The 27,778-nt window shown below is 34.0% G+C and overlaps 1 protein-coding gene and 1 non-coding gene across 4 annotated transcripts in view; both read left to right on the forward strand.

Moving 5' to 3' along the window:
- The first annotated feature begins 2,955 nt into the window (after nucleotides 1–2,955).
- LOC125147249 (U6 spliceosomal RNA) lies at nucleotides 2,956–3,062 on the forward strand. The gene has a single exon (XR_007145089.1). It is a non-coding gene; the product is annotated as a U6 spliceosomal RNA (small nuclear RNA).
- A 13,731-nt stretch (nucleotides 3,063–16,793) lies between these two features.
- CDH9 (cadherin 9) overlaps nucleotides 16,794–27,778 on the forward strand; it is an 88,506-nt gene continuing 77,521 nt past the window's right edge. For 2 of the 3 annotated variants that reach the window (XM_047862011.1, XM_047862020.1), the window contains exon 1: nucleotides 16,794–17,021. In XM_047862011.1, coding sequence (XP_047717967.1) covers nucleotides 16,794–17,021 — 228 coding nt within the window. The remainder of the gene's footprint in view (nucleotides 17,022–27,778) is intronic. The other variant, XM_047862024.1, reaches the window with a different exon arrangement.

Below are 27,778 nucleotides of genomic sequence, written 5' to 3' on the forward strand. Positions count from 1 at the left end.
CACAGAATCTGAAGAAGGCTCCAGGCTCTGAGCTGTCAGCACAGAGCCCAACATGGGGTTTGAACTCAGAAGCTGGGAGATCATGACCTGAGCTGAAGTCACACACTTGACCTATTGAGCCACCCAGGCGCCCCACTCATTTGTGGAATTGAAGGAAAGAAACAAAGTGGGGGGGGGAAGAGAGAGAAACCAAAAAACAGACTCTTAACTATAGAGAACAAATAGATGGTTACCAGAGGAGAGGAGGGTAGGGGAATGGGTAAAATAGGTGAAGGGGATTAAGAGTACATGTCTCTTGATGAGCACTAACTAAGTAATATACAGAATTGTTGAATCACTGTAACGTACCCCTGAAACCAATTCAACACTGTATGTTAACTATACTGCAAATAAATTAAAAATAAAAGAACTTCTGGCCTAAGTGAATTGAAAATGAGATCCTGGGGGGGGGGGGAAGATAAGGTGGAACCATCTTCACTAACTGACCTATGATAAACATGCTGTGTGTGTGAGAAACATTATTTTAATATACTGTTATCATTGCATTAAATAGTCCATTCAAAATTGAATATCCAGAAAATATATCATTTATTTTATGGGTATCAGCTAATTTAACTCAAAGCACCCTAAAAATCCACAATAATACAACATGCACAGCAAGGTAAGTGGAGGAAGTTCAAAGGCATCTGGTAGGACTAGGACAGCTGTGATTTGAAACCAGGCATCCAAGTTCCAAAGTTAATGCTTTCAAACAATAAGCTGTAATACTATGAGTCTTAAAATTTAAACAGTTTCCCAGGCCAACTTCACAGAAAAGTGAAATCAAGATAGATAAAAGGATATTTGCAAATTTATTTGTCACTAACAAAGATTGTAGCATGTCCTAGGAATTACACGTTAGACCATTTGAATATTTAGAGGCCATTTGAATAATCCAGGTAAAAGAAAATATATATTTATTCGAAAAGCATTGCAATATATTAATTACATAGTGAAGGTTATAGTTTCAATCTAGTGGTCAATTTCCAGTCCCCATAGTTTGATCACTTGGCTTGATGCCACTACCTCTTAATATACTTTCCTTTCTGGCATAAAAAAACCTCCTACTCTCACTCTGTCCTCTCTTCCTATACTCTCCCCTTCACTTATCTTTCTCAGACACAACTAAAACAAGCCAGGCACTCCATTGCTATAGGCTTTTACTCTGGCTGAAAATATTTCCCTTGCATATCTACTTGTATAGTTCCCCTTACTTCAAAGTTTTATTCACATAACACCTTCCCAATGAGGCCAACCTGGAATTTCACTTCTCTTCCCTTCCCCAGACCCTATATTCAGATTCCCCTATATTGCTCTACTATTTTCCAATAGCACTGAATACTTTCTCTCTACTGTTTTCATATTTATTACATTTATTGGGTAGTGTTTATCTTTTCCTGCTTGAATGTAAGTTACACAAGGGCAGAAGTCTTTGTTTGCATCTCAAGCATCTAAAGTGTGCTATGCATCTGGCAAAAGTAGGCACCAAATAAATATTTGAAAAATAACTGAATGGCTCACTTCTAACAGAGTAGAAGTTCATTCAGACTATATATGTACAATCTTACGGACTTCCCTAGATCCAGTCTGAGACTTGGCTTTGGATATAGGTGATTGATTGAAAATGTGCTTCTCAGGAGACAACTGTAATAAAAGGGAATAAAGCAGGAAAAAGAAAGATCATAGAGACATATTCTCAGATTGAGTATAGCCTTGCCTGATCCACAGAGAGAAGACTCTGGAATACAGTTGACCCACCTTGAGGCAAAGGATCTATTTGCCCCTCATTGTTACTGATCATAGTGGTGAGTGGAGTCAGTCCCTAGTTTGGTGGTACTCATCAGTCCAGAAAATTTCTCAGAAGGAGTTAGCTATAAGCATGGAGCAGCCATACCTAACAACAGCTGGCTAGTAAGTAGACTGGCTTGGTAAACAGTATCCGTGTGGAACACACAGTGTCTACCACAGACTCCAGATTAATACTTTGAATAAACCATGGATGTGCTTATGCCTTTAAAATGGTTACTGTAATAGTTTACAATGACCTTCTCAAATCTCATTTATAGTTTCCCAGGCAAATGCATATTGCTTTACTGCACATTAATAGAATATAATTATTTAATGAACTAATCAATAGTTTCAGCTTGAAGGAAAGGAGACTATAATTATATATTATTAATCTACTATATTTCAGATTCTTTTTATACACATGATTTTATTTAATCATTTTATCTCTGTATAAGATAAGCTTATGATTCCCATTCCAGATATAATGAAAATAAAACCTAGTTAATAAAATTGCCTAAGCTCATTAAGAGAGTGACAAACTCAGAATTTTAATCCATATGTCCTCCCCGTAGGTTTACTATTCATTCCAGTCTTCTGCCTAATGTTATTACAAAATTACATATTCTTCAAAATTTAAGTCTTTTTTTAAAAATTTTGTAAGTAGTTCTAAGAAATCTTAACATAGAGTTTATATATTTAAACTTAAAATCTATTACATCAATATTTGTACTATTCTCGAACTGAAATTTAGCATCCCTCCCAATTATGTTTATGGGTATTACTACACAGAAGTATTAGAGGTATCTGTGATTTTATCCTCAGTAGGAATTAAATATCATACTAAGTGCTTTGTATGTTCATTTTTTTCTTTGACACCATGGTACTAATAGATCTGCTGATGGGTTTTGTAATTTATTGCATTAATCAAGAAGCATATATATTATTTAACCAAAATCAGTTTTTAAAATGTTTTGGTAGCTGTATTTTAATAGCATTGATTTTATTTTTAATACTTGTGTCTCATATCTTAATTAATGATTTAAAAACATTATCCTGTAATCAGATTGACAAAAAGTTTCATGAAACAAAAAGACTGAAATTATTTTTTAAAATCCAAAATATTCTCTCGTGCTCGCCTTGGCAGTACAGATAGTACAATTCGAACGATACAGAGAAGACTGGCTTGGTTCCTGTGCAGGGAGGACACACAAATTCATTAAGCATTCAACATTAAAAAATAATAATAATAAATAAAATGAAATCCATAATACCCGTGAATATTTGAAATATTTAAAATATTTAATTAAAAAATTTAAAACATTGAATAGTTAAAATATTAACTTATCTATGTCTCCACTGTGAAAATTATTATAAATGTCTGGACATTTATGTTATAATTTGCTCTTCCACAGCTATTTAACTTCCCTTCTTCTCCTCCAGACTGCCAAGCACATCCTACCACTACACCCTCTTGTCCCCATTTTCACCCCTCCCACTCTAAGACATAAGCAGGCCAACAGTTTTGTCTGAACTACTGGTTTCTAGACCTAACTCAAGAAAGAAGCTCTGTCAAATCAAATACAGTGTTAAATATGGACAATTTTTAGCACTGTACACTCTTTCTTAAATGAGAAATACTTAGTGTAGGCTGATGGCATGTGAAACACTCATTAATTTGCATTTGACAGACTCTGATGTTCATTTCTGTCACTGGAAGCTGACGTGAAACCACAGGCAGGAAATTCACTTATACCTTCTCCACTAATTAAAAATTTGAGATATAAAAATAAGTTTCTCTTTAATTTCCCTGATAGATGACATATTATTGAAGATATTCAAGATGTGATATCACACACACACACACACACACACACACACACACACACACGTATATTCATACATAATGGAACATTACTAAGCCATAAAAAATGGAATCTTGCCATTTGTGATGGACGCACAGGGATTTTTACTAAGTGACATAAGTCGGACAGAGAAATGAAAAATGCTGTGTGATTTCACTTATATGTGGAATCTAGGAAACAAAAAAAAACAACAACCAAAGCCCAGTAGAAACAGATTCATAGATACAGGGAACAAAGAAAACATTACTTCTAATGTCAGCGATCTCTTCGGGGTGTTTCATAAATAAACGTTTTTTTTATGTATGTAAGACTATATTTCTGGAATGCAAACTCCTCAAGGAGTCTGTTATTCTTTTCACCTAGAAAAATGCCTAGAAAAAAAGCATTTTGTATATATTTGGTAGAAGAATATGTAGATTGTTCTGATGACTTCATCATGTCATTATATTGCATGTAAGTTGCATGACTTTCTTACCCTTCCCCTTTCATAGACATTTAGTTCATTTCCAAATTTCTCCAATGTTTCTGTCAGAATGTTTACAGGCAACAAATGACATACTCAGTGACTGAGACTGTTTTAATAGACAGTGAGGGCAGTGTTAAAGGCACTAACTAGGGATGGTGGCATGGCAGAATTCACAGCAGCATAAACTTGTTACCCCTCCTGGATCTACAGGAGGAAGGCGCCGGAGTAGACATTACTTCCGAGAGAGTACCGGTTATTCTAACAGAGCACCAGCTATCTGAAAGAAGCTGTGGCTCATTGTAAAGAAAAGCAACTGCCCATTAAGGGTGTGGTGTGGAGAAGACTACCTCCATCTCCTTCTACCCATCATCTCCTGCCTATGCCTCACACCGGCTAAATGCACCCAAGGACTAGTGAGCCCACTGACACCGGCTAAATGCACCCAAGGACTAGTGAGCCCACTGACACAGTTCCTACAAATTTATCTCCTGCTGCACTGAGCAAAGTAAAAACTGAGAGTGCGTCTGAAGGTGCAAACATAAAAAGGTCCAGTACATCTCATACTAAACAATGCTTTGATAAATATGGTTATACCCAAGCCTCTCTTTCAAATGCCTAATTTCTTAAGAAACTTTCTTAGAATTTTATTCATTAAACACTGTAAACCATTCTAAGACTTTGATCCTTATTCACAAATTACTTTCAACAAAATTTTATGCATTTTACTCTCATCATTAATAATATTCTTCTTTTTGTATACCAAGGACTATGCCCACCCTGCTATGCCTTAACAGCACTCAGTACTATCCTTGCTTTTTTCAGAATTTTGGCTTTCATTGTCAAATATTAAGCCAGGTAACCTTAAACCTTAATTATAAGATTTGCATTTTCTTACCTTCCATTGAGACTGAAACTGCATTCTTATTTTTGTACTGCATGTGTAATTTCAACCACTCTCATGGCTTTAATAACCCTGGAATGCACTGGTGAAACTCAATAGTCTCAGTCAGTCCTGACAATTCCTTAAATTCCAGACTTGAATGTCCAAAGGCATGTGGGTTATCTCCACTTGGATATTGAATAAAGCATGTTTTAAATCAAAACCTTGATTCCCTAATTCCTCATACAACCTGAACTTCTCCAGCGCCTCTAATGGGCAAATGGCAGCTCTAATCGGATGTTCAAGCCAAAGCCTTGGATTCATTCCTACCTACTCCACTTCTGTTAATTTCATCCCAATGAGAACATTCACTTATCAGGATTATTTGGATCACCTCACCATTTTCTCTGTTTTCATCCCAATGAGAACATTCACTTATCAGGATTATTTGGATCACCTCACCATTTTCTCTGTCTCCTTTCTTTCCTTATAAAATCTATTTTCCCATACGCCAGTCAGAGTTACCCATTTAACATTAAGTTATGTCAGGATCCTCCGCAGCCACAAACCCTCCTGTGATTTCAATATTATGAAGGTTAAGACTCCTTATCATGGCTTGTAAGACTCTAGAAGTCTGTTGCCTCTTGAATCTCATAGCCTAGAATTATCCCCTTGTTCACTCAGCTGTAGGTACATTTATGTCCTTTCTATGACATGAAGGCTTCTAACATGAACATGCTTTCTTCCCCTACCCCTTCCCTGCTAAGTGTTTGCATTTTGTTAGTTCCTTTCTCTGGAAGACTGTTCCCATTGAAATCCTCATAACTATCTCCCTAAGTCCCTTCAGCTTTATGCTCAAATATCACCGTAATCTAGAATCCCCCTCTTTGATCATATTAACAAAAGTAACAGAACCTCCCCCAACACACATAATTTATCCCCTCTGTCTGTTAAACTCACTTTATTTTTCTTAAACTTTATTTTTAGAATAGTTTCAGATTCACAGAAAAATAAAGAACGTAGAACATAATGTTCCAATACATGCTTTACCTAGTTCCATTTACTATTAACATATGATGTTAGTATAATATATAACTTTTTATAATAAATGGATCTATTTTGATATATTGCTATTATTGAAGTCCATACTTTATTAAGGTTTCCTTTGTATCTAATAATTTTTCTGTTTCAGAATTCCATCTAGGATATTACATTTCATTAGTAGTCATGTGTTCTTAGGCTTCTCTTGGCAAAGACAGTTTCTCAGACTTCTCATGCTTTTGATGACCTAGATGGTTTTGGGGAGAACTGGCCAGGTATTGTGTTGGGAGGCCTTCTATTGGAATCTGTCTAATGTTCTTCTGTCATTAGCCTGAGTCTGGCTTGGAGGAGAAGGCCATGGAGGTAAAGTGCCATTTTCCTGATATTGTGTCAAGGGTACTTAACATCAGCTTGATTTTATATTGTTGATATTGACCTTGATACCTGGCTGAGATAGTGTTTCTCAGGTTTCTACACACAAAAAAAATACATAAAAATAATAAATAATAAATAAAATAAAATAAAAGTACTTGTTTCTTCTGGGGCACTTGGGTGGCTTAGGCGGTTAAGTGTCCTACTCTTGATTTCAGCTCAGGTCATGATCTCAGGGTTCATGGGTTCGAGCCCTGTGTCAGGTTCCGTGCTGGCAGTGCAGAGCCTGCTTGGGATACTCTCTCTCCCTTTCTCTCTCTGCCCCTCCCCCCTCAAAATAAATTAATAAAGTTAAAAAGAACAATTGTTTCTTCCAATTTTCATACTATACTCTTTTGAAGGAAGTTACTATGTACATCACACACTTACGTAGTGGGAATGTAGAATCTTCCTGCTTGAGGGCAGAGTTTTTATATAAATATTTGGAACTCATATTAAGGGAGATTTGTCTTCTCTTCCTCACTCATGTATTGATTGAATCATTTATTTATATCAATCGGAATGCATGGATATTTATTTTACCCATGTAATTATAATGTAATATTTTAGTTTCTTGCTCAAATTAATCCAGTTTTGGCCATTGAGACATTTTTTTTTGTTCTGTGAGCTTTTGAAATACCCCTGTCAATGGTATGTTTTTGGTGTTTGTGTGTTTGTTAAGCACCCCTTTACTTCCAGACCTTGCAAGATGCTCCCAGCTCATCTTATATGTTTCTTGGTCTAGTCCTAGAGTCAGCTATTTCCCCCAAGGAGCTCTGGTTCATTTAATTGGAAAACTGTATTAGAAACCAAGACCTGGGTGCTAGGTTTATTGGTACTGGGTGGCAATGCGCTAGGCCATCTTGGCTGACAGAAAAACAAACAAACAAATATTCTATACAAACTTGTACATATGCACACATCTATAAATATTTCAATATGTAGCCATCTGTAACTATATCAAAGTATACAACTTTTTCTTAATGCCTCCAATTCTAATCCATCACCACATGAATTTCACTGTTCTCCTCCTTTTGCTTATCTGTAAATTCCCATAACAACAGTAAGAAGCCGGACTCCCAATAGCTGTCATCTATTTACTTAATTGTTCAGTGTCAGTATACATGTGTAGCAGCATGAGACTTGTTAACCTATATCCTCAGGAGAAGCAACTTTATTAACTAGAATGCAGTTTGTTGAGAAAGCTATCTTTTCTCCCCTGAATTGCCTTTGCCTTGTTATCAAATATTAGTTTACTGATTTTTTGTGGATCAAATTCTGTACTCTATTCAATTGTATGTGTCTATTCTTTTGCCAAAATCATGCTGCCTTGATCAATGTAAATTTATAGTAAGTTTTCGAATTGTCTGCCACTTTGTTTGTTGTTGTTGATGACTATTTGTCCTCTGCTAACATTTCTACAAGGTAAGGTACTTTAATTCATTACTGTATCATCAGTGTCTAGAAGAGTGTTTGCATGATTTTTTACCAGTTTTTCTTAGACAGTGAATGAATACATGCCCACAATTCATTGGTGCTTCTTTTTAAATACTTACGTAAGTCCACTACTTTGTTACTAGTTTTAAAGAATATTTTCATTTCTTTAAACTTTTTTTATTTTTTAAGTTTATTTTTGAGAAGAATATTTTATTTATCAATGATCCTGCCTCATTCTCTATAAAGCTTGTTGCTGTCTTTTTCCCCCTCCTTTTCTCATGTATTTAAGAAGTTCACCAGATTGTGAGATGTGTTGAGACTTAAGTGCTCTTCTGTCTCCTACAGAAATTGAACTGCTCTTTCCCACATAAAGCCCTAGCTTCATCTGACTTGCTACATTGTTCACAGACTCTCTGTTGTGCTTGGTGAGGTGTTTTTTGTTTTGTTTTGTGTTGTGTTGTGTTGTGTTGTGTTGTTTTGTGTTTTTCCCTCAGCTGAAAGTGTTATTGCATGTGCTCGTGTGATAGGATGGTGTGGATTCCCATAGGCCTTCGTATAGCCCAATTTCATGCTGTATATTATGTCATTTCCTCATACCAACGTGGAAATGTTTAATCTAGTTACTAGTGTTAAGAACATATTGACTGAAAATGTCATTTGTTTATGACACTATCAAATTCTACCTGCCCCCCACACCAATAATACCTCATTAGCCAACATTTTAAACAAGTCCTGAACATGGACCTCTCTCACTTAGCTGTTCCATCTCTCACACTAAGTTGCTTATAAGGCATATCTACAAATTAAAATATATACAAACTAATACCCCCTAAATTGTCTCCTTTTCCTTCCAGCCCTGTTATATATCGAATAGATATAATAGTATCGGAACAAACTTCAAAGGGGGTATAAAAGGATTATACATAAGTTTTGATCCTTGTGATCCCCATTCAGGGGACCAACACTGGGAAAAAGTGCCTATTCTTTTAATTGCAAGTCAATGCATTTTTCATATATAACAGGGAGTTATCAACCATTATTTATTTTCCTAATCTGGTCTCACTAACCTTATAGATTGTGATTATCTTTCTAAAATTCTGGAAATATGGTCTTCACATCTCTTTATATTATATATATATATAATTTATTTTTATATATGTCTTTATATTCTATTATGTACAATGTTATAATTGTTATTTTTTTAAATAATTTAGTTAGCATATAGTGCAACAATGATTTCAGGAGTAGATTCCTTAATGCCCCTTACCCATTAGCCCATCCCCCCCTCCCACAACCCCTCCAGCAAACCTCAGTTTGTTTTCCATATTTAAGAGTTTCTTATGTTTTGTCCCCCTCCCTGTTTTCATATCATTTTTGCTTCCCTTCCCTTATGTTCATCTGTTTTGTATATTAAAGTCCTCAAATGAGTGAAGTCATATGGTATTTGTCTTTCTCTAATTTTGCTTAGCATAATACCCTCTAGTTCCATTCACATAGTTGCAAATGGCAAGAGTTCATTCTTTTTGAGTGCTGAGTAATACTCCATTGTATATATATACACCACATCTTCTTTATCCATCCATCCATCAATGGACATTTGGACTCTTTCCATACTTTGGCTATTGTTGATAGTGCTGCTATAAACATTGGGATGTGTGTGTCCCTTCGAAACAGCATACCTGTATCCTTTGGACAAATACCTAGTAGTGCAATTGCTGGGTCATAGTGTAGCTCTATTTCTAATTTTTTGAGGAACCTCCATACTGTTTACCAGAGTGGCTGCACCAGTTTGCATTGCCACCAACAGTGCAAAAGAGATCCTCTTTCTCTGCATCCTCCCCAACATCTGTTGTTGCCTGAGTTGTTAATGTTAGCCATTCTGACAGGTGTGAGGTGGTATCTCATTGTGGTTTTGATTTGTATTTCCCTGATGATGAGTGATGTTGAGCATTTTTTCATGTGTCTGTTGGCCATCTGGATATGTTCTTTGGAGAAGTGTCTATTCATGGCTTCTGCCATTTCTTCACTGGATTATTTGTTTTTTGGGTGTTGAGTTTGGTAAGTTCTTTATAGATTTTGGACACTAACCCTTTATCTGATATGTTGTTTGCAATATCTTCTCTGATTCCGTCGGTTGCCTTTTAGTTTTGCTGATTGTTTCCTTTGCTGTGCAGAAGCTTTTTATTTTGATGAGGTCTCAGTAGTTCATTTTTGCTTTTGTTTCCCTTGCCTCCAGAGATGTGTTGAGTAAGAAGTTACTGTGGCCAAGGTCAAGGAGGTTTTTGCCTGCTTTCTCTTCAAGGATTTTGATGGCTTCCTGTCTTATATTGAGGTCTTTCATCCATTTTGAGTTTATTTTTGTGTATGGTGTAAGAAAGTGGTCCAGTTCATTCTTCTGCATGTCGCTGTCCAGTTTTCCCAGCACCACTTGCTGAAGAGACTGCCTTTATTCCACTGGATATTCTTTCCTGCTTTGTCAAAGATTAGTTGGCCATAAATTTGTTATCATTTTATTTTGATAGGACACTGGCAAAACCTGATTCAAGAGCTTCTCTTTGATATCAGTCTATACTGCCAGTTTTCTAAAGACCTAAAACTAAATATTTAAAGCTGAGAGTTTACTTATGTTAACTATTCAGAAATCCTTATACAAAGCTGGCAGCTTTATTTCTTCCAACAATTTCTGTTTTTCTTGAAATCATGTACAACATCATTCAGGTAAGTGTAAAATCTCAAATTGTAATGTGACAATAATTGAATATGAGGTTGTTGAAAAAAATCAATAAATGACTTTAGAGATCTTAAATATATATTGAATAAATAAGATAACCCAATAATCAATTATATATATTCATATGTATGCCCACAGACATTTAGATAATAAATGGAAGAATCATCAATCACTGTGAAAAATAGACATGTTAAAACATATAGCCCTAAATAGTTCCTTGATTATGTAAGACTAATTTTAATGTCTATTTAAATTCATAGAATTTGTTCTTTACATTTGTGTCACTTAAATGAGTTGTCAGACTTGTCTCTCCAACTGATATATACATCGATATATCTCTATCTATCTATCTATCTATCTATCTATCTATGTAAAACAAAACACAATGCTATGTTGGAAAGATCACTGGCCAAGGAATCAGATAACATGTATGACTTTTGCCCAAACCATAAAATAATTGTGTAATCAGAAACAGCTTTCTTCATTTCTCTTATCCTCATATATCTTACTGAAAAAATTTTAAATTATATGACCAAATCCAAATTTTCTAAAAAGATAGATGGTTAATTTATGTGGAAGTACTTTGTTGATTACAAACAGTATAATAAGATATAAGTATACAATTGTGTTATAGTTACATTTCATTTGAGAAATTACCTGAAAGACATGATTGGAATTATTAAAATACTTTATCTGAGTTTACACTATAGGGATAAGAAATAATGATATAATTTAGTTTAGATGTGGATTTTATATACTGAACATCCTACTTAATTACAATAATGCACAGTTTTGTTTTGTTTTTGTTTTTTTTTTGGATTCACAAATAGCCAACAGCCTTTTTTCACAAATGCAATTGAAATATAATTATGGGAACAAGGGAATAATAATAAAACAATTTTCAGTTTTTAAAGTTAACAAGATTCAAGTGAATTCCCTGATTACAAAATCAAAGTTAAAGCAAATTTAAAATATTGTACTTTATAATGCATCTAATGGTATTTATTTATCAACAAAAAATATGATTAAAATGCAGAACATTTAAGGCTGATAGAGATAATTAAGCATAGAAAATTTAGTAATCAGCTTGTTGCTATTGAATGAATAAAGGATAGGAAGAATTTTTAATAAACCCCATGAGATAAGAGCTTGCTAACTTTAAAACAAAGTGCAATAAAAAACGTTTTATAATGTGTACTTTTGTCTAAAAGCAGAGGAATGTGCGGGTGTTAAATTGGCCACAGGAGGCATACGCTATTATTCCTAAATGTGAAAGAATTATGCTAAGAATTATAAGGAAAAGAATCTACTTAGTGAAAGGGATTCAAGTTCAAACAAACAGTCTATAATTTATATGAATCATGTTCTAAAGTTCATATTTAATCCCACATTATGCAAATGTTTATGCATATTGTTCTTATTTTACTGAAAAAATGGACTGTAGTCCATTTGTCGGGAAGAAAACCAACAGAGTTCTTTTAAGGGCATATTTCCTCCCAGCTGAGCTCTTTCCTTATCTCTATTAGCTTGTTTAGGCAATGGAATATTAAGTCAATCTCATTTGTGATCCCAGACTCAAATTGAGGATTATCTATTTAGGCATGAGTCAACTAATTTTATAAATACGTATTAAGCACCTACTATATATCAATAACTATTTTATGCAGAATACAGTAACTTACAGAGTATCTCACCACCATACAAGTTACATCATAACTAGAAGAACCCATCAATAAATACATAATCCACTAAAACGAAAGAGATCATTAAAATCATGGTAAATACTATATAGGAAATAAATGGATGGTATGAAAGAAATCAATAAAGACTGAAGTGGGGTAGGGTGTTTTTGAAAAAGTTGTTATAGAAGACTCCTCAAGAAAGCAGAATATGATAGAGAAACTGAAAATAATACAACGGAGATGGCTATGGATGAACCAAGTAAGACTGTTCCAGGTCACACTGGGAGGAAAGAAAGACCCTGAATAGGGCAAAAGCAGGTGAAGGAGGCCCCAGGTGCGCGCACGTGGAGCATCATTATCTAGCAACAGTACAATTCATACCAGGAGCACTGACATCAGTCCAACAGAATTCAAATCCTGAATGCCTTCTACCTTTCCCACAGGTGTCTACCACCTTGTGATAACAGCAGGTTACTTAAACAAGCAAAGCCTCAGTTTGCCCCTTTGTCCAATGTGACATCCCTTCCTGGTAATATTTCTGTGATGGGAGTTAAAGAAACGATGCTTAAAAAAAGACTCAGAATAGTGTCTAGAACACAGAATGTACATTAAGATAAATGTTGGTTGCCAGCCTCACAGATGTCAGGAGGCTATTTCTGGAGCAGTGCAGCCCAAGGCAAGGGGGTACCTGGATTTAATTCTCAGTTCTTCTGGGTCTGCTTATATAAACTTGGGCCAGCCAATTAACCTCTCTGTGCCTCAGTTTCCTCATCATAATATAAAGGACTATGGAAGAACTCATTTTAAAGAGTTGTCATAAATATATAGATTGAATTAGTAGGACAGCAAATCATTTCGCTTCCTATGATTAATATGTTAGTAATAGTACCAGTATAAAAGTGGCCAAAAATAAGAAAAAACTTGATTCGTCATTTTCCTAATAGATCATCTTTTATAAGAGGTGTCCCTGCTATAAGCGACCCCACAAAAATGGCACAATAATTTACTCAACACACAAACTAATAATCTAAAAGCTATACTTTATGTATCTTTTTTCACCTTCAATATTTAGAACATAAGCAGGTAGCATCTACTCTTATTGACGTGTCAATACTTGGATTGTATTCTTGCCTTAGGTCCATTTCTCCAGAGTTGGATCCTGAAGCAAGGATTAGTATACAATTGATTAGTTAACAAATTGCTTCCAGGTCAGAAAGTGAGAAAGAGCATGGGAAAACAGAATCCAAACAGGGTGTGATTTCAAAGTTTCAGTCTCCATGAGTCTGTAGGGGAACTCTGGGATGTAAATAAAGTGTGAATTTCCACATTTTTGCACCTGTTAGACAATGGCTCAGGGATTTCATGGGAGATGATTGTAAACTTGTAGGCACTTTAGGCACCCTGTGCGTGTGAGCAGAGTGGTTCCAGTAGCCAAAGGAAGTCCTCCAAAGAGAGTTGCAGGTGCAGGTCATTAGAGGCAAAAGCCTGAAAAAATTTTAGTGCATGTGGTGTGTGTGTGTGTGTGTGTGTGTGTGTGTGTGTCCATATTAAAGAATGAAGGGAACCTGAGCACAGTGTCAGTGTCCACTGGAAACCACTTCTCCATATGCCACTGCCATCTTTTTCTTAACTAGAGAGATAGACTCTAACTGATCTCCCCCTTAACCAAATTTCTTGCTTACCCTCTAACCTACTTTCCACTCTGCAGCCAGATTGATCTTTTCTAACCATTTCATGTTAAAAATCTTCCAACTGATTTCCATTGCACTGAAAATGAATGCATTTTTTTTTACTCTAGCTTATAGAGACCTATGGGATCCTGGCCTCTGCCTAAGTCTCTGGCTCCACCAAATACAACTCAACTTTTCTGCTTAAACGCTTATTTCCATCTAAAGTGGGCATCACAGTTAGAAGAGACCACAGGAAATGAAGAATGCTCTCTAATTTCTCTTGCAAGAGTGCTCAGTAAAAATGATGGTGAAAAGAGATTTCCCACTGGGGGGAAAACAGGTGTCCAGTGTGGTCAACTAAGGAATTTGTTGTATTTTATCAAAGTGAGACACCAGCTGTTCTTGAGATCCTTCGGCTGCTCATTTCCTACTGCACCATCACTGTTCAAACCATGCAGGGCATGTTCTGAGCTAGTGGCCACCAGATGGTACTTTTCCATTGCACTTTTTCTAAGCACTTTTTGACTCTGTAGTTTTCTGATATTTATTTCAGAGTTTTACATCTGTTGTGGTTAAATTTACCAATTTCCTATAGTTTACAGGATTACGAATAGCCACATAAAGTACTAAGAAAGACAAGTACCTGAGATTTCAGAGTCAAAAAGTAATGTGATTTTAATTTCTCTCATTTTGCAGTGTGAGGATTTGTGATTATAGATGTGTATTTTGTTAAGTAAGAAGTTTTTTTTAAATAATAGGTATGGAAATTAGAGTACATGTGTGCTGGACAGAGCCAACAGCTGTGGACCATAGCAAGCATCCGTACCATTATCTGCCAATCACCATTCCTTATCTGATATATGACTATGACTATAGTGGAAGCAACCATGGATGATGGTGATGATGATGATGATGATGATGATGGCATTAACATGTTGACAATTTGTATGCTAGCACTATGCTAACTTCTTTACATATATTATCTTTTGTAAAACATTGTTTAAGGCTGTGTATCTAGTTCCAATACTTACTACTTGTGCACTTGCCAGATTACTTAAATTCTTCACATGCAGTTTTCTCATGGGTATACACTGTTGTAGAAATAAAATAAAATTTTTGTGATACAAATAAGTATTACTTTGTATTCCTAAAGGTTTAAAATAAAATTAATAACAATGTTTTGTGAGTCAGGTAATAATTATTCTACTTTTCTAGGAGTAAGTAGTTGAGACCAAGTAAATATCACCAAATCTCACAGATAATAATGGAAAAGCCAAGTTAGAGGCACATGCTTGACCTTTATGCCTTGATAACAACAACTGACTCCAGAGACTTATGGTCCAGTGTTGGGATCTGGCCTAAGCCAGGTAAATTAGAGTCCATTCCCACAATTTTTCAAACTCAAATTAGAAAACACTGTCAGTTGCTTTCTGGATTGGAAGATGTTAAATCGGAACTTTATATATTCCTATATGCCATCAGGTTGAGGAGGCTTAGTTGAAAGCAAGAGAGGAGAGAGGGGTGAGCAAGAGAGAATAGTATTAAAGTACCCACGCCCCTAATTCCTGTTTTCATGAGCAGGAAAGGCCCAATTGCTTCTTTGCTCCTTTCATTTCTTCCTTTCCCCATTTAGTTTGATTTTATATTCCAGTGAATTCTTCCTTTGCCTACATTAGTTTGAGATGGGTTTCTATTGCTTACCAATATCATTACCATCAGCAGCAGCATTATTAGGATTTCACATCTTCTGAATGTTTTCAAATGAAACCAATTTGTTTTGCTAATAAACAAAATTAATTCTGAAATACCAAATGAACTAGTGTTTTTTTCACTTCAAGAAAATTCAACTTACCGTATCAACAGAGAGACAGTATTGCAAAATTCTCGATCAAGTTATCTCATAGCTAAGATGCCCATATCGAATTTTACCACATCGATTTTGTGCACTCCTTTTTCCTATTATTTTAGGAAATAAATATGTGTTGTTGTTTTTAATTATCAGGTAAAGTGTGTCCATTTAGAGCATGCTCTTTTCAGCCTCAAGTAAATTTGAGTGAGTTATTCAACTGACTGTCAGGAAAAATACAGTTATCAATTATAAAGGATCAACATAGTATGGTGTTAGGTATTGCAGGACATAATCCAAAGTATATTTGGTACAAGTTAGTTTGCCTTGAGGAAATATCTTATCATGGTACAGAAGAACAAGGAGGAAGAAGACGAAGAGGAGGAAGAGGAGAGGGAAAAGGAAAAGGTGGAGGAGAAGAAGAAACAGATTGTAAAAGTTGATAGCTTGTGCACTGAAAACAGTGTTACTAAAGGTATATAAGCTCATATATATGTATATATTAATAAATACACTAGTTTTTATTAGTCTTAAAGACTCAGGAACGTTCAGTATGATCCTTGGTATATTGTAGAGCTTAATTTTTTTTCAAATACTTGGTATTTTAAATTACAAATATGTTCTCATTTATATGCTGCAACATAGTGATATTAAAGTCACCTGTTAAATTTCTGTTTAGTTTATCTGTGCTACACGTCTCCTCACCTCGCTCTATGATATGTGAGCTATATGATGTGATATGTTTAATGATAAGTTCATTGATGTAACATGGAAAAATAATGTATATATATTATTTATAAAATGTTAATGTTTAGAAAAGTTTTATAGTTTACAGGTTATGTGAAAACGAAACACAACCTAATAAGCCATTTTTCTCTCTCTACTCCTCAGGGGAATTGGACAGTACATTGAATTTGATATCCTACTGAAGCTGCTTATAATGAGGACATACTATTGCGTATCACTATTCATCTGGACCTATATGTTTCATACAGTTGATGCTATTCCATTAGAAGAAAAAGCTAGTAGGGATTTGCCAAGCAAAAGGGTTGTGGATCTGACAAAAGATGATAGTAAAATGTTACATCGTACTAAGCGTGGCTGGATGTGGAATCAGTTCTTCTTGTTGGAAGAGTACACAGGTACAGACACACAGTATGTTGGCAAGGTAAGAATTTTTATGTGATAAATCTAGAAGCTGAAAGTGATGGCAATTTATTTACTTTTTACAGCAACTTCCCATATTATTAATGATTATTTGACAATATTTGACTAATTATGGTGTGCAGAAGGCATAATATTGCAAATGTTTTCAGTAGGGTAGTATGGGTAATGTGATTTACTCAGGTAGCTAAATGTAGGTCAGTGTCCATAGCATTATTAATCAGCAATATATGATTTATATTTATATATTTATGGATGTGCATCTAAAATGTTTTAAAAACATTCTTTGAAATTTAATTTAAAGCATCGGATAAAGAATAACTTAGTGTGCTATATGAGGCAAAACAAAATGCAATTATAGTATACCAAAAATTACTAAAATATATTGGTGACTACTAATAAACAATTTATCATAATTAAGAATAGTCTGCTGTGTATGAGAAGTAAATAAGTATAAATACTTCTCTCTCGGTAGTCTGTTTCTTAATATCAGTCAAACTGAACGACTTCTCACCTGTAATCCGGACCAAAGGGCTCAAGGAGAAGGAGAAAGAAAACAGAAGTAGAAAGAAGGCAGTACCTTCGGGAAAGTTAAAACCATCCTAACAGCAATAGTGGCTCATTAGCAGTCTGGAACAAACCGCGATAGAGAATACGTAACTCTCCTTCTTGTATTCAACTTTGAGAAAATAGACTCGTAAACTTTCTCTTCCTCTTTTCTGTCTTCCTCAAAATAGATGACATGATCGTTCCAACATCCAGAATTTTCTATTTATCTAATATCTACCAATCTCACTCATACCATTCTACATGCAAGACAAATCCTTTGTTTATTGGATTATTCCAGATATGTGCCTAATGCTGAGATACTTTCAAATTCTAAGAATAAAACAAAATAAACAATGATGAATACTAACATTGCTCATAAATCACATACTTTTTTTTCTTGATTCTTTGCACATGATACTAGAAATGACTGTGATGGTCACAGTATTTTTTGAGTTACTAGCAACACGAGGCAGATAAGATAGAATGGGCCAAAAATAAAAACATAAAAAGCATCTAATTTCACAAAAGTCATGCCTATATTGCTTTTAAACTAGAAACACATTTATTCTGTGAAATTGCCAAAATCCTGTTCTAATTTTTCAGTGTGTGTGTGTGTGTGTGTGCGTGTGTGTGTGTGGCAGTGTATTTTTTTCAACTGCAGCTTCTTTTATCAGAAGCCTATTATTTCCTCTTCTTTTGATATCTCCTCCCCTGGTTCCACAGGTCACACTCATTTTGCCCCATATAGTTCACTTGCTGATTCTTTTTTTTTTCCCTCTTATTTCTCCTCAGGTTAGTCATAGGGCATCCCCCAGCATCCCTCATTTAACATCACTTCTCACACTATAGTTAATAACTAACATCAGGATATTTCAAGTTCAACTGACAAATGTTTGTGTCTAAGGACTTGAAATTGCCTTATGATTCTTTTTCTAAGGCAGTGTATAAAGGGCACATTCAGTTCACAAGGTCTTACATAGAGGGTTTCATCCTTGGAGATTCACAGATGCAGAAGAATAGCTACAGATAAAAAGAGATGCTCAATCGTAAGGCAATCAAGGCTCCACTACAAGCATTTATTTTTAGCTGTAAACAAAGATGCTTCCTTCTAAAAATTATGTGTGCATTGATTAACAGACACCATTACTGCACCGACATTTTAAAATATGCACTATGGTTTAGAACTTTTTGTACCATCCTGCTTTTTTTTAATTAGTTCTGTAATCTGTCAAAAATAGTTACTAAAATGTGTGCATAGTTTTATTTAATTAGTTTTCATAAAATATTTGATCACTTGTCTTTGGATAATAACCTGTTTTTTTTAAGCCACACACAAGTTAAGGTGTTCAATTTTTTACTGGTTATTTATCCTTGACAACCATATTATGAGCCAAAGGTAGAAAACCGATTATAATAATAAGAATTTTTGTCAAATGAAGATAATCAAACCAAAAGGTTATGTCAACTATTTTTATATTTGGAAAGCAATATGTATATGAAAGAGAAGCTTCAACAAAATAAAACACTCATTACTTTTAAAAAAAAATGATTTCTCTGTTTTGAAATAGGGCCTTTTCTCAGATATGCCATGCACCATATATGGAGTTCACTATAAAAGTAGGCTTCCAACTACTGTTTACTTTCATTAACTTCTTAAGGGTCTGTGAACTCCTAACCTGTTCTCTTGGCTTTCAACATTATCATTCATTTGCATATGCAGAGCCTAGCTAGGACCTTACTTGGTCAAACTTGAGTTCTTCACTTAGGACTCAACTTGGTCAAACACATGAACACCAAACAGATGGTCTTTTTGACCACATTGCTCTGTTTGCCTAGTCTTCTGGGATCCACTACCGTGGCAACCTCCATGTGATGTAAAGGCCTACCATATTTACCATGTACCATGATTCAAAAAGAATATGTAGCCTCTAATGGAAAGAAATTTTCATATTTTTTCCTAGTTTTCCAGAGGCTTGGCATTGCAGACAATATTAAGACATATGGTAATTTATAGGTGACATAAAATTGTATAAAGTTGGAAGGATATATAATCCTTGGATGAAAAATTTACGGTTTGATCCTGAATTTAAATGAAGAAGTTTTAAAACAAGAAAATAGTAGCAGCAAAATGTAACAAAATATACTTGTACATGCACATAAACATGCAATTTACAAGGGTCAGTCCTGGTTTTGCAATTTAGTAATCGCATACAATTTAGAAATTAACTAAACTTTCCAAACCTCAAATTCTTGTTAGGTTAAATTGTTATTAAGATCTCTTTAACTTTAAAATTCTGATGTTTTCTAGGATTGCGGATGGGACTGCATTTGTGTACAAGAAGGGATAGTAAAAATTTAACAAAATTTGCATGTGGATAAATCCAAGGAGGTGGGATTGCATATGGCATGATATGCATGTGAAACACTTGTGTGCACGTGCACACACACACACACACACACACATACACACAGAATAGCTTAATAGGATGAAGTTAGACTACTACTGTCAAAGGCTCAGAATTCCATGCTGAGTTGTTTTATATACAGCATGGAAGCTGAACCCTGTTGAAAGCTTTTGTACTAGTTCATTATTGGTGGAGCACAAGTCTGGGATGCTCGGTTTGCTTTCATTGTTAGGATGGACTGGAGGAGCAAAAAAATGAATCACAATGATATTTTTAAAAGGAAAAATAAGGGGATATTTCTGTATGTCATTTCGTATTTTTTGCAAGACAGGACAGAAAAGTGAGGAATGTTAAAATTAAGAGTAGTTTTTGTATGTTAACTATACTGGATTTAAAATTTTTAAAAGAAATGAAAAATAAAAATAAAATTAAGAGTAATTTTCGTTTTCCACAATAATTCAGTCTGAAGTTTGGTTGCTCATTTTTGATGGATGCTATCAGAGATATATTAATTCTGTTTTCTGTAATGAGGGAAATTCTTGGTTCTTACTTAAGAGGATTACAAAGTTATGACAATTGCCATGTAGCTTCCCTGTAATTTGAATAGAAGCATGTGGCTGAATTACTTAAGCAAAAGAGTAATACTGCTCAAGAGAAGAATTTAAATAAATTTAACAAGAAGTATAGCAAAGGCTCCTACAACTCTGTTAGAGAAACTTCATATGCACTTCCTTTCTTACACAATAGGTCGAGATCCTGAGGAATCCCTAGTTGTCATGAATTAATAATTAATAGATCACATGCCTATTATTGAGAATTTATATTTAATACCTGATTAAAACACATTTATTACTTGGAGAGATACCAAACTTACAAGTATAGTGTTTATTCCTTCTGAAAGAAAACACTGGTATTTATAAAATAATTGAAATATCAGCTTAACCGACCATTACGCTTTAATTCAAAGCATTTGCTTTGCTCACAGCAATCAGTACTGTGCTATGGAACTGCCTATAACCAGTCACCATTTAAATACAACATATTTTTACTGAGTTAGCTCTATATGTTTTTATGTTTTAATTCAAAACCTTTTACTATACCATAGCCAAAATTACCATGAGTATAATCAGAATCTCAAATTGGAATGGGATTTTAACATTTATCAAGCTCTTGGTTACAACTGGATACAACTGATTTACTTCTTACTAAAACAGTGGAAAACACAGGTACCAACTGGAAAATGGATGGGAGTGTGGTTTATATCAGACTGAGTAATGAAACTGTGGGATGACTCTCCTTTACACTTACAGATATTGACATATGCACTAAATATTGATATCCCCCCAAAGCATACATAAAATAATGTACTTAGATAGGCAATTTTCTCTTAGGCTTTCAGAAAATGGCACTTTGATGTGTACAGAAACAGAAATAAAGTCTCAAAGTTCCTGAAGGATGTTTGATAAATTTTTATAGTGTATTATAGTGTTTTTCAGCATCTAAATAAATTATCTTTGTAAAGCTTTACTATGGTGCAGTACATGTAGCAGCTGTTTCAGATTTATGGGCACATTGTATCCCAAAATTCTCTTTATAGGTTAGTTGTTTAAAACTAAAAACACATGAGAAAAATATTAAGCATTAAGGCTAGGTTCTCTGGACAGTCTACAATGGCTTACTTCACACTGAGATCTCTAAAACTCTGCTTTTATACTAGAATGCTAGTATTTATGCCCCTCATCGCTTGCACTGCATTATCACTTCCCCGAACCACTGCATTAGCACACCTAATGACTTTTTACTTGACTTCATTATTATTTTTTTTAATTCTTAAAAACCCATTACACACTGTTTCTTGAATGATACCAACCTCTTGGACAAAATCTCTGTAGAAAAATTGACTTAAGTAGATTCAAAGTATTCGATAATCATTGTATATTCCAGCCCGTATTCTGTGTTCCCACAACAGTACAATATGGCTTTAGTTCTAGACAAAGTGAAACCTTTCCTCTTCCATAGGCTTCACTTCTATTTTATCATGGTCACAGGCACTTTTACAGGGAGTATCTAAGCTGCTTTTTCATAATTTCATCTCTTCTTGCTTTAAGTCCTATCTCAACGGCATCCTCTTATATAAAGCCCATCCCCATTCTTCTTGGCTAGAATTTCCCATCAAAATTTAATCACCTATCAAAATCTTATTCAAGGCATAATTTAAATTATTCTGGTCTAATATTTTACCATCTAGAATCTGTGGCCTTTGGGCTTTAAATCTGTGTTTGATTTCATTTTTTTCTTCCCCAAAATGTTTGACAAAATATATTTATTTACTCAAAATTAATATTCAGTTCCTATCTTTATTAAGCACTTATTACTCTGGATCCTGAGAGACTGGCACTTTGAAACATAGAAACAGCAGAGAAGGTTTAAAATAAATATATCCCATTTTTCCTGGTACTTTTGCAAAAAGTCAATTCCTTTCCTGTATTTCCATTATCCTTGAAGCCCCTAATTGCAGCTGCAACCCTCTCATTTTGCTCTGTGCCAAAACAGCGCACACTTTAGAATCATTTGCATTCCAACAATTTCTTTGCCCTGAATACAGGTAATTCAAACAAGCATTAAGAATTAAAAGATAAGATGAAACAAATTCTGACTGATTAAGGAAACATAACTACTTCTAGAAAAATTTACATTTAAAATTTAACTAAAACTTTTTTTCCCCCTGGAATATAGTAACTGTTAAACCATTTAAAATATTAGAGTATGGTAGAAATGTTTATTAGTACGATTACCAAATCTATGTGTGATTTTCCCTGACATCTTCCACCAACTTCAGTGCTTGTGAAATATTTCTAATATTTTAACAGTCTCTTCCTCTATTGCCAAACTTGCAAAAGATCACATCCACGCTTACATATTCATCAGTGTTTAAAAAACAAACAAACAAACAAAGAAACTTAAGAAGTAGTAGAAATTCTAGGAAGGTCTAGAGGGAGGACTGTGAAAAAATATTTAAGCACAAGCATCATTTAATAATAAGCGTTATTATTTTAATAAAAGTTATTAGTGTTCCTTACAAAAAACTAGGTCCATAAAATTAAAAGTTAATGTAAAAAATCTCAAAGATAACTATAATCACACTATGAAGATAAGGTTAAAAGTTTACATATTTCTGCTTATTTCCAGTTATATATTTTAGCACTGTTGATTTCATATTACTTACATATATGTTAATTTGTCTTTCTCAGTTAATTCTGTGTTTCTGCACATTGTTAAAATTTCAGTATTTGCCATATAATATCATACATATAACTTTTAATTAAATTGAATTTATGTCTTTTCTGAAATTTCTATTTAGACTGGTATTACACACACATACACACACATTTCTGTGATGAAAATTTGGTAGCTAATAACTTTGAGTGTATTTTAAATTACACTTACTAGATTACTTTATTACTGAAAGTAGAATTCCAAGAGTAATAGATATGAATGGATCTTAAAGCTCTGGGTATGCATTAGTCAGTTGCATTTCAGAAAATTTATGATGCTTATCTTCCAAAAATATGCCAACTAATATGGCATTAGTGTGTTTATTTGTAAAGTTTTTTTACAAATTTATTTTACAAATAAAAAGAATAACAAAGTTATTTTACAAATAAAGATATTTATTTGTAAAGTTATGACTATGTTAATGTGGATCTTAACCCTGTGTATTATTATTCAATTAGTTTTAGAAACTGAACACCTACAATGCAGGACACCAAGACTGAATCCTAAAACTAAGAGTAAATAAGATGCACTGGTCTCTATCTTAGAAATAGATAGAAATAATGTGTTGTAAATAAAATAGTCTCTATCTATAATAAGCAAAATGCTATTATTGCTGGCCTGTTGGAGAAATACCTGATAGAAGTCTCAATTTAGATGAAGGAAAGTACTTTTTCCTTATCTAATAGACTGAATTCCTAATAGCTAAATTCTACCTAGCCTAATTTAGCACTAGAATCACCCTCCAAGTTAATAACGTATGCATGTTTGTTTATTTGTTAATTTAGGACTGCCATATTTCCCTATTCCCATGAACATAGACTATTTTTTTTTACCAGATTTTAACATAATATTCAAACTTTGCTTGTGCAGCTTTTGTAATGTGTCCACAGTAAATTCTAATGACTCATACTAATAGTCTTATAGCTATTGTGGTATTGTTCATGGAAAAGGAATTAGGACAATATTCTAAAAGATGTTCAGCCTTTTTTGCACTGACTTCATAAAGTAAATGAGGCCACTCTAGATGTGCCACTGAATATACATTTAGTGGAACTCCCTCAGTAAGTATCCTGTTTCACAGCCAGAATGTTTTAGGGATGCTACTGCAATAAATCATCATACTCAGAACTATACGCTAACAGAAACACAAAAGTGAGTTCAAGATCAATAAATAAATGTATTGGCAAATCTAAGAGGAAAAAGGCCTTTCTTTTTCCTACAATGGGAAGGGATATATTTGTATGTGGCCATTTTGTGAAAGTTTCAGCTCCTTTAATGGTTACTATAACAAAAGCTTTTCTTGAAAAATTAAAACATTGCCCCACAGTTTATGTTCTATTGATCTTATTATACAAATACAATAGGATACATCGCTATTGCATATTAATGGTTTTAAAAAATGCAATTTAAAAACTATTTTCGTAAATGTGTCTTCTATATTTAAAAGGAATTATTGCATACCTACTGGGTACAGTATTTTGCAATCTTATATAAGCTTGATGATAGTATTATTCAGTTCTCTATGGTTAAAAGTTTTGTGTCTCCTTATTCCAATTCTTACTGTGAGAAGAATATTAAAAAGTTCTATATTTTAATTTCTCTCTTTACCTCTGTCAAATATTCTTTATTTGTTTTTATGCAATTACCGGATGCATGGCCAATTATCTCTTAGGTTTCTGATTAATTGATGCTCTATTATTATGAAATATCACCCTGTATCTTTCATAATACTACTTGCTTGAAGTTTACTTTGCCTGGTACAAACTTTGCCACACCAAGTCATTTATGATAACATTTGTACGGTTGATCACTTACATCATTTTGCTTTCAGCCCTTCTGTACAATTTAATATAAAAAATAGCTCTCGTAAACATCTCAGAAGTGGTTTGTGCTTTTCTATCCAATCTGACAATCCTTAACATTTAATTAGTGTTAAGTCCACTCATAAACAATGTAATCATTGACATAATTGGATCTAAGTGTATCATTTTCTTGTTTTCATTTGTTCCATTTATTCTTTCTACCTTGGTTTTTGCTTTCCTACCATATTTTGGGTCAACTGAGTGTTTTCTTAAATGTCTAAATTTGGTATTCTTAACCTACTATAATATAAATCAAGTAAATATTATATATTTTAGCATGCAGGGCAATCATCTTACAACAGTATGATTTTATTTCCTCTGTAGGGTTTTAGTCTATATTTGTCAGATATTTTCTCTCTGTATATATTATAAATTGCACCCTGTGTTGCTAATATTTTATTATTTAAGCATTCCATTATTTATTAAAAATTTTAAGAAACACAATCTTATGTTACATTATGTTACATTATGTTGTGTTATATTAACTTATGTAGTTACCATTTCCAGTCAGTGCTTTTTATTCTTTCATATTGATCTGAATTTCTGTGTACTATCATTTTCTTTCAACCTGAAGATTTCCTTTAACATTAATTGTAGTTTGTATCTGATGGAAACAAATTTTTTGGTTTTTTTTTTAATCTGAAAATATTATTTCACAAGTGATGAATGGATAAAGAAGATGTGGTAGATATATACAATGGAATATTATTCAGCCATCAAAAAGAATGAAATCTTGCCATTTGCAACAACATGGATGGATCTAGAGTATATTGTACTAAGTGAAACAAGTCAGTCAGGGAAAGACCAATACCATATGATTTCAGTCATATGTTGAATCTAAGAAAGAAAACAGATGAACCTAGGGGAAGGGAAAAAAAGAGAGGGGAACAAACTATAAGAGACTTTTAACTATAGATAACAAACTGAGGGTTGCTCAAGGGGAGGTGGGCGACATGGGTGATAGCTATTAAGGAAGGCACTTGTGATCAGCACTGAGTATTATATGTGAGTGATGAGTCACTAACTTCTCCTGAAACCAATATTACACTAGATGTTAAATAAGTAGAATTTAAAAAAAAAAACGTGAAACAAACAAGAAAGAAAAAAAAACTTGTTTTACTTTTATTTTTTTAAGTTTATTTATTTTGAGAGAGAGAGAAAAAGAGAGGGCAAGTAGGGGAGGGGAAGAGAGAGAGGAAGAGAGAATCCCAAGCAGGCTCCTTACTATCAGCAAGGAGTCCAACATGAGGCTTGATCCCATGAACCTTGAGATCATGACCTGAGCTGAAATCAAAGGTAGGACACTTAACCAACTGAGCTACCCAGGCACCCCTAAAAAGAAAAATATTTTAATTGAATGTAGAAATATAGATTTACCTGTTTTTCTTTTCTTTTTGTACTTAAAATTTTTGCTACATTGCATTGTAGATTTCATTACTTTTCGTAGTGATGCATGTATGTCATGTGTATTTGTCTCTGGTTGCTTTTAAGGTCTGTGTCCTCAGCTCTCTGACTGTCTGTTTCAACAGGGGTTGTACTTTGATACCTAGATGTGTTTTGTTTAACCTGTTTGGGACTCACTGGCCTTCTTAGACCAGTGTGTCCTTTTTCATCCAATTTTTAAATTGTATGCTTATTTGTATTTTTATGGCCTGCTCTCTCTTCTTTGGAGGAGGAGAACTCCAAATACAAGTATATTAGAGCATTGTACATTGTCCCATACATCATTGAGACTGTGTTATATATTTTTATATCTGTGTCAATATATTTTTATATTGGTGCTTTAATATGGATCATTTATTTTTGGTGTCATCAAATATATTGTTTCTTTTGTTTCTGTGTCCACACCACTGTTGCACATTTTTTTTACAGAAGCTATAATTTCCAGTTATAGGTTTTCTTTTATGTTTGATTTGGCATATAATTTATTAAATCCCTAATATATTATGTCCATTATTTTAGTATGCCATAAACATTCTTTAATATACTTACGAAAGCTATATTTAAAGTCTTTGCCTGTTAAATTTTAACACCTGAGTCTTATTTTCATCTATTTCTATTGACTATTCTGTTTTGCTATATTTTTCTGCTTGTTAAATCTCTACAAAATTTAGATTGCATACTGGGTATTAAGGGTAACATATTGTGGAGATTCTGGATTTTGTTTTCTTCCTCTGAAGACTGTTGAGTTTTGTCCCACAAGGAAGTGAAATTATGGGATTCTACATTGATTGTATGTAGGCTTTCAGGATTTTCAAGGAAGACTATTTTGTTTATTCCCTTAGCCCTGTGGTATAACCCTAAATCCTAGCACATCTTGCTGGCTCCTAAGTTATCACTTTTCTGCTGTTTTACTGGAAATCTCAAAGTGTTCACCAAACACATTTACCTACAAGGAGCTTTAATCTTAAACTCTTCATTCCTAGTAGCTGGAATGGCTAACCTCTCTGCTTAGTTATTAATCTTCAGTCTGTTCCTTTTCTCTGGATTCCTTGGAGTCTTAGTCTGTACATGGTCAGTTTAGAAGTCAGCTACATGTTACATGCAATGTATATTCAAGGTTTAGGGCTCTCTCTTCTGTGGCTTCCTCTATTCCTGGATTTCTTCTCTCAATTTTTAGCCATTATGATGTCCCTGAATCCTGACCTCCGATGCCTCATCATAAAGAC

Source organism: Prionailurus viverrinus, chromosome A1 (assembly GCF_022837055.1).
Source record: "Prionailurus viverrinus isolate Anna chromosome A1, UM_Priviv_1.0, whole genome shotgun sequence".
Lineage (NCBI taxonomy): Eukaryota > Metazoa > Chordata > Mammalia > Carnivora > Felidae > Prionailurus > Prionailurus viverrinus.